Source organism: Thermothelomyces heterothallicus, assembly GCF_042370625.1.
Source record: "Thermothelomyces heterothallicus CBS 202.75 unplaced genomic scaffold P884_scaffold_35, whole genome shotgun sequence".
NCBI classification, from domain to species: domain Eukaryota; kingdom Fungi; phylum Ascomycota; class Sordariomycetes; order Sordariales; family Chaetomiaceae; genus Thermothelomyces; species Thermothelomyces heterothallicus.
The window spans coordinates 62151-70234 of NW_027192596.1; the positions used below are offsets into that span (position 1 = coordinate 62151).

The 8084-nt window shown below is 58.8% G+C and overlaps 3 protein-coding genes across 3 annotated transcripts; 2 read left to right on the forward strand and 1 right to left on the reverse strand.

The window, feature by feature from the left end:
• Positions 1-616: 616 nt before the first annotated feature.
• P884DRAFT_211214 (general substrate transporter) lies at positions 617-2570 on the forward strand (the record flags this gene model as incomplete). Its single annotated transcript, XM_069439070.1, has 6 exons — positions 617-815; positions 906-1085; positions 1161-2000; positions 2063-2170; positions 2267-2389; positions 2467-2570. 6 exons carry the CDS (start codon positions 617-619, stop codon positions 2568-2570), a joined length of 1554 nt encoding a protein of 517 aa, XP_069293830.1.
• Positions 2571-3245: 675 nt separating this feature from the next.
• P884DRAFT_287859 (uncharacterized protein) lies at positions 3246-5328 on the forward strand. The gene is made up of 2 exons (XM_069443903.1): positions 3246-5229; positions 5318-5328. Exon 1 carries the CDS (start codon positions 3495-3497, stop codon positions 4995-4997), a length of 1503 nt encoding a protein of 500 aa, XP_069293831.1. The 5' UTR covers positions 3246-3494; the 3' UTR covers positions 4998-5229; positions 5318-5328.
• Positions 5329-5347: 19 nt separating this feature from the next.
• On the reverse strand, positions 5348-7059 carry P884DRAFT_251372 (uncharacterized protein). Its single transcript, XM_069440688.1, has 3 exons — positions 6658-7059; positions 6202-6612; positions 5348-6135 (listed from the first exon to the last, which is right to left on the reverse strand). The coding sequence occupies exons 1-3, from the start codon at positions 7020-7022 to the stop codon at positions 5715-5717; spliced, it is 1197 nt and encodes a 398-aa protein (XP_069293832.1). The 5' UTR covers positions 7023-7059; the 3' UTR covers positions 5348-5714.
• Between the last annotated feature and the right edge of the window lie 1025 nt (positions 7060-8084).

Genomic DNA, 8084 nt, shown 5'->3' on the forward strand with positions numbered 1-8084 from the left:
ATTAGATGTAGATGCATTCGGCCATAGAGGAGAAATGTCCCCACGCCGCATCTGTAGAACGGGGTTAAAGGCCTCGGCGTATTACACCGGCGGGTGGAAGGGGGGGGGGCCGCCACAACTTAGGCGTGATCGACGCTGGTGAACACGCCAACGTCAGTTGGCCGCATAGCTCTGGCCAGACCGACCTGCTCTGGTTCGGTGGCGTCCAATATTCCCCGACCGAGAAGACCCGTCAGGGTGGTGTCGGTGTAATATGGACAAGACAGCGAGTGAAACTGAGCGGACGGAGCCATCGAATCCCATTCTGCTAGATCCTTCCGGTTGCATGCACGCGTCAAACGTCAGGATTAGCAACATGACTGCTCCAATCATGTTAGCTGCCTCGTTCGGATAGGGAGAGACATGCTGGTCCCTTTATATGCTTTTCCAGCACCGGAATCCCCCAGCCAGGCTTAATTAAGGTCTCATTGTGTCTTGCAGGGCCCTTCGGCGTCTCCGCATCTTTCAGAGCAAATCTTATCGGCCAGGGACTGTGAATTGGACCCTGAACTTGGTGAGATCCATACTTTTGTTTTCTTTTCGACAGCGTTTAGACGGTACAGCAATCCCGGCCAAGATGGGCGGCGGCGGCGGAGCTAGTCCGGACAATCTGATCCATCGAATGGCGATGGAGGATCCGGTGCCCTGGTACAAGAAACCGAACCTGCGCAGGATGTACTTCTTGTTGTTTCCCTGTGTCATCGGCATCGAGATGACCTCTGGTTTCGACTCGCAGATCATCAACTCGGCCCAACTTCTGCCGGCGTGGAAAGAGTGTGAGTCGCCCGGGCGCTCCCCGATGGCCTTGGAAGAAAAGAATGACAGAACAAAAAAAGATCAAACGGGGAGCTAATTCTCGCCTCCAGATTTTGGACACCCCAGCGGGGCATACAATGGCATCCTCGCTTCTGCCCTCCCACTTGGCTCTGTCATCGGTCTCCCCTTCATCCCGCTCGTCAACGACACCTGGGGCCGCAGATGGTGCATCATGTTTGGCTCCTGCATCATGATCATTGGCACCATTATTCAGGGCCTCGCGATCAACGGTGAGTAGTGCTGCCGACCACCAGCTGTCCGGCGTAGGCGACGGGCTAGCTAAAGCGACGAGGCATTTGATTTAGGCCCCATGTACATCATGGCGCGCGGCATTATCGGTTTCGGCCTGCCCTACGCCATCGTCGCGGGCTCCTGCCTGATCGGTGAGTTGGGTTACCCCAAGGAACGGCCGATCCTGACGTCGCTCTTCAACACGTGCTACTTTATCGGAGCCATCGTGGCGGCGGGGACGACGTTTGGGACGCAGCAGATCAACAACGACTGGTCGTGGCGGATCCCGTCGTTCCTGCAGATGGCGCCATCGCTGCTGCAGGTCACGTTTGTCTTCTTCCTGCCCGAGTCGCCGCGCTTCCTGCTGAGCAAGGACCGGATCGAGGAGGCCGAGGAGGTGCTGGTGGCGTACCACGCCGAGGGCAACGCCGAGTCCGAGTTCGTCAAGGCCGAGATCGCCGAGATCAAGGCGACGCTGCAGATCGAGCTCGAGAACTCGAAGCGGTCGTGGCTGGACCTGGTGCGCACTGCGGGCATGCGGCGGCGCCTCATCATCGGCTCGCTGCTCGGCCTGTTCACGCAGCTGTCGGGCAACGTGGTCATCTCGTACTTCCTGGGCGACGTGCTCAAGCTCATCGGCTACACGGACCCGACTTTCCAGGCGCAGTACAACCTCGGCAACCAGTGCTGGTCGCTGGTGTGCGGCGTGAGCGCGGCCCTGGTGGTGATGCGCTTCCGGAGGCGGACCATGTACCTGACGGGCATCCTGTCCATCCTGGCCGTATACGTCGCCTGGACTACGTGCACGGCCATCTTCATCGTCGACCGGTCCCGGGTGGCGGCCAAGCTATCGCTTTTCTGGATCTACGCCTACAGCCCGGCGTACAACCTGTGCTTCAACGCGCTGACCTACAGTGAGTCGAGAAAGACGAGAAAGACGGCCCGGGATAGGTTGCTAATGGTGGTCGGTCGGCAGCCTACCTCATCGAGATCTTCCCCTTCGCCCAGCGCGCCCGCGGTATCGCCATCTTCCAGTTCTGGGGCAAGGCGGCCCAGTTTTTTGGCACCAACGTCAACCCCATCGGTAAGTTTGCATGCGCGCACGCTTAGTGAAACACGCCGATACGGGCCACACAAGAGTCCGTTCCTGTGGGCGACGGCTGACCGGATATCAACACAGGCACCCAGGCTATCGGCTGGAAGTTCCTGCTCGTCTATTGCTGCTGGATCTTTGTCGAGGCAGTCCTGATCTGGTTCCTTTGGCCCGAGACGTCCGGCCGCTCTCTCGAGGAGCTCGCCTTCCGTATGTTCTCGCTTTCTGTTGCCAGCTTGTTGAGGTTTGATGCTGTGTGAGAAGGTTGACTGACCAGTTCGTTGCAGTTTTCGAGGCCGGCGAGGATGCTCGCCGTCAAGACAAGTTAATTACCGAGGTGCTGCACGCCGAAGAGCTGAACGAAAAGGCAAGCCACGTGAAGGATGCTTAAACTCGGGATTGCAGTGGCTTCTCTGGATGCAAGAATGGAAGTTAGCCGGGAGATGTTGGATCCAGCGCATCGATGGGAATCAAGAAGGGGAGGGGCGCACGCGCTGAAGGCGCCTCAGGTACTCGCAGAAAGGTAAGGAGGTATGTGTTTCCACGCGGGGACCAAATATAGTCGATTGGCTCAATGGGATTCGCCCATCATGAATGGACCGAGAATATTGGTAGTATGCACCGGGAGAGGGTTATTGCTCTGGGTCTTTGGTGCTGCTGCTTCAGGTTATATACTGTACATACCCGAAACTTGTGCAAGAATGCGAGCAAGAGAGTCATCAAGGAAGGTCAAGTCGGGCAATTACTGAGTAACTAATTTACACTATGTAACAACTAACCGTACGGATTAACCTGTACCCGTCTAATTCTGTACGGATTACTTACAAGTACTGTAGTACACTATGTGTTTGAGATTAGAAGCTGCTGTTCGGCCGCTGGACCAATGGCGGTGGGGCACCTACCACTCCAGCTGCCCGCACGGTCGGGACCCCTGGAACCCTGAAACCCCACCCACCATTAGCTCCATGTAGCTTCAATCCAGGTTCTGAGATGAGATCACCCGCTGCAACTCCCCTCGAGACAACCGAGCGCCCTATCCAACTATCATCAGCAGCACATTTCTCCGTCCAGACTCTCCATGTAAAAATTCCCACTAAGCGATGTGAAATTGCTTTTAACCGCCGCGCTGCCACCTCGGCCGCTGCATCGCGGTCCCTCAAGTTTCCCAGCGAGCAACTGACGAGGAACTGCAATCCAGTGCAACTCGCATTCACCTTCATTTTTCCGGGCTTTGGCGCCGACTAGGTCAAGGAACTTTCGGTGTTATACCTACAGGTCCGGCAAAGGAGAATGACAAGGAAAATCAAGCGGCAAGATGTCTGTCCAGGGAACGACGGTGGGAGCACTCCCACCAGAACTGCTACGTCAGGTGTTCGATGCGCTCGATCACGCCGCGCCCTCCGAGCATCGGCTGAACGATCAGCCGGACTGCAGCATACTTTATAACCCCGACTGTCCGCTCAAGAAGGCCTCCCTTGTCAACAAAACATGGCGTGCAGTTGTTCTGCCTCTGCTCTTCCGCCACGTCGTCTGGCGCCTGGCGTCCTGCGACCAACTTCTCAGTCGACCCAACGAGATCTCGGAGCCACAGTCGGATGACCCCTCCGAGAGCATTTCCATCCTGGCGTTTTTGCGCGCCAATAATCTAGCGCGCCATGTTCGCTCACTCACCATTGTTGTGTGTCGCGAGGAAGCACTCCCTTCTACGACAACCACTGACCCAAGCAGTGGCTCTCGAATCAGCAGGAGTCTGGAGGAATGGAAGCAAGCAAGATGGAACTCGATCAGCGACACCCAAGCGCAATATGCCGCCCAAATCAGCTCCGCCACAGTCTATAATGGGGATAACAACTGGCTCTGGCATATGCTGTTTGACATCATGAACCCCTTGAGGCTGACCCTCATCGCCTCTCCGCAGACACTGGCTCGGCTACTCTCGTGCATGGTATATGTCGGAGACGCCGACTTCTTCTCCACCGAGGAGCGCCTGCATATCTTGTCCTTGTCGATGGACCGTTCTTCAAGGAGCTCGCCGCTGCCCCGCCTTGTTCGGTCCGAGGGAGCTCGTCCGGCTGCTCCCACAGCTTCGCGCAAGTGCTCCACGGAGCGCGACTACGTCCGGACGGAACTGTTTACGATCAGGCCTTGGACCCACCTGCTCCTGAACGAGAACTCCTCCATTCGCGTCTACAGGACATATCACTTCTTCGACCGACGTCCTCCCTCCATCCTAGGGTCGTTGCTCGGCTGTGAGGAGGCCCCCCTCAACGTTATGATGGTCCCCCCCACGGTCACCTCCCTCTCGTACATTGCCATTTTCCCGGTTGGCACACATTTTCGAATGCTCGTGGATCGGTTGCCCCGCATCGAAAGCTTGTACCTCCAGCTCGTACCCCGCAATGACATTCTGCTCGACGAGAAAGAAATGGACCATGTCGATGCATCGGACTTGTGGCTGGAGCGAAATAGCTGCTACAAGTTAGCCTTGCAAACCATGCTGCTTTCTGCGGCTGCCCCCTTACCACCGAACAACGTCAACGATAACAACACGAACGCCGCTGACGATCACGACCAAGATAGCGAGGTCGATGCGTCTCATACCGGACCCCATGAGCATGTAATCATGGAGGAGGGCCCGGCCCAGGGCGGAGTACACAATTGGCAGTATCTTCGCAGATTCGAAACCGGAGACTCATCAGACCGAGAGGCGTGGTTGGACGCTGTCGAATGGGTGGAAGAGAGCCAGACCGGGTGGCATGTCGAGGCCGAAGGTGTCCTCGTTAGGGAACCCGGTTCTGACGGGGCTCGAGGAAGCTGAGGGCGGGACCAACCCTTTTGTTCCCAGTCGAGATAAAGCTTCCTGTAGCGTCCTCATCAAACTGTTCATGCCGTTCGTCCACTTGGATATTCAACAGCCACGGCGAAAAGCAGGTCCTGGATACGTGCCGTGTTAATGGAGACCGTTCCAACGTCGACTCGCGTTATCGTCTCAAAATCCACGACTCGCCGTTCTCGACCAACGACAACGGTGGCGACTACCGCAATGCTTGGTAAGTGTCGGGCTTCCCACCAGCAAGCGGCTTCCCCTGGAGTTCTAGACCACGTACGAAAACAAGACCCCGACTCACTCGAATGAAGCTGGGCTGTGTAGTATCAGAAATGAACTCTACCGTTTCATGCGCGTCGGATATATGCGATTGTCTCCCAGATTGTGTATGGGATGCCATGAGATAATAATGTGACGTGGAGAGTCTCTAGTGGATCTAGCGGCTCGCGCAGAGCCATGCGACACGTCTGAACACCACCCCAACGCCGAAATCTTGCGTATCCCTGTCCTCTATTCGTCTTACAAGCTGTCCCACGGAACCCAGCTAGAGAACTTCCCGGGTCAAGACACAAAAAAAAACAAGCAAAGAACCAGCCTGGGAGTTTTCCCCTTGGTGATCACTTGGTGATCACACCCGGAGCACCAAATGAAGCCGTGTGGGGTTTCAAAGCAATCCCTCCGCGTCCGGACCAGCCGACGTATCTGCCACTAGTCATCCTCGTCGCCGCTGCTCAGGTCGATCTGCTTCCTCCGCTCCTCCTCGTTCATCTCGCGCCACGTGCTCCAGCTCAGCATGACGAAGGCGGCGACGATCAGCAGCCCGCCCAGGACGGCGGCCCCGCTCAGCGGCGTCCCCGTCACAAACCAGTCGACAATGGCCACCATGAAGATGGTCAGCAACGAGGCGACGGAGCTGAGGACCGGGCTCGTCAACGAGATGAGCACGAGGAACGAACCGGAAAACATCATGTTCATGATGACGCTGATGAAGAGCAGCCACGCAGTCTCGCCGGTCGGAACCTCAAACTTCTCCCACCCGAGGACGTGCAGCACCGGCAGCGGAATCCACAACACCAGCAGGGTGAAGGCGCCCATCAGGCTGCCGAAGGTGTTGGCGAAGATGACCCCCCTGGTGGCGTCCATGCCCTCGGGAGGGCACGCGAACCGCTTGTACAGGACCTCGTACAGCCCGTACAGCACGGAGCCGGCGCCGATGATGAGATTCCCCGCGAACCTGGCGGCGGGGTCCACCACACCTCCGTTGCTGGCATCGGCGCCACCGGGCGACGCGGCCGAAGAGGAGGAGGACGACTCTTCGGGGCCTCCGTCCGCGCCGTCGCCATACGCGACCACCAGGACGCCGACGATGGCCACGGCCACGGCCAGCATCTTGTCCGCCCGCAGTCTCTCCTTGAGCAGCGGCACCGAGAAGGCGTAGGCGAAGAAGGCGCTGCAGTTGTAGATGGCCGTCAAATCACTCGGCGTCGTCATGCTCACGGCCAGGTACCAGCTCAGCCCGGCGACGGTGAGCGCCGACGTGATGACGGCGGTGGCCTTGCCGAGGTATTTGACGGGCGAGTGGCCGTACTCGAGCAGGCCACCCCCGCTCCCGCCGCCGACGCCGCCGCCCAGCTGGCCGTAGACGGCGGACTCCCTCACGGTGGTCACGGCGGCGGCGGCCTTGACGTCGCGCGTCTCCACGACGAGCGCGATGGCCCGCAGCGTGCGCACGTGGCCGTCCCAGAAGCGGCGCCAGCTCTGCTCGGGCGGCGACCGCCGCACCCAGAGCACGGCCAGCTGCAGCGGCCACAGCAGCACCCACGAGCCGTGCGTCAGGTACAGCATGCAATAGGCCTTGTCCCACCCGCGCTCGTGCTGGATCTCCGAGGCCAGCATGGTCTGCACCGTGAAGGAGACCAGGCAGACGACCAGAAAGAAGGCGGCGTACGTGTACCGCCTGCGGGCCTCGGCGCCGGCCGCCGCCGCCGTGGTTAGGGCGGGGCTGCGAGATCGCATTGTTGTTGTCGTTGCCGCTGCCGCTGCCGCTGCCGGGCTGCGGCGGGCGAAGGCTGGGCGAGCGGACAAGCCACGAGGCGAAGTCGGCGGGGGGGAGGTGCTAACGGGGGCGACGTACGCGCGGGCCGTGGTGGTGGTGGTCTTGGTGGTGGTGGAAAGGTGTGATCGGGAGGGCAGCGGGCTGGTGCGTCGGCTAGGGCTGCGGTAAGATGGGCGGCCGCGGTCGTTGTCGTCGTCGTGGTGGGTAAGGAGCGGGTCGGCGGAGCGGGCGTCGCGGAGCATGGCGCGATGTACGGATTGCTGTATACTCGCTGCCCGTCCCCCGGATCTCGACCGATCTCTTTAAAGCCGGGGGCGATGTTCACCCGACTCGGGTCGCTGAGACGGGTGTCAGGTAGGTTATCTTGAAGGTTGGTTTGTCGCGGGTGCCAGTCCGGTTGGAATGCAACGTGACGTCAACCGCCATAGAAGCTGACGGCAAGTAGAGAAACCAACCCAGAGGAGTTGAAGAACGTGAGTTACAGATCGTACGGGACACGAATGTGAGTAAATGAGAGGAGGAATGATCAAGCTGAGCAAAGTGCAAAACTTTAGACCCGGCACCGGTCACTCCCGGTCGAGGAGAAATGACGCCTGAGAAGTCTGGGCTTCGTGGGGGGTGATGGTGCAATTGAAGCTAAATCTCGAAGACCCTGAGAACAACGTTGGTGCGTGGAACACGGCAAAAATTGGCTGCGGGTCCCCTGGAATGGCCAACGGGTTGCGGTCCCTGTTCTGCGGAGGACCTGCCAATCAGGGGCTGCAGTGCCCCAGATGGTGCCTTAGTCGGCTGTCTCAGGGGAGATCATCCCCATTTCCAGGCGGGTCACACGCGGGCGCACGCGAGCAGCCCCCTCTCAACCTGGGAAAGAGCCACCAAAACCCGACCATGAGTTCAGTCACCAGTCACTACCATCAAGTGAATGATGGGAGTCCGCATAACACCTCGCAAATATGCGTAATCATCTTCTATATCATGTGCATATGGTTTGCTTTCGTTATCCACAACGGATCGGGCTACAA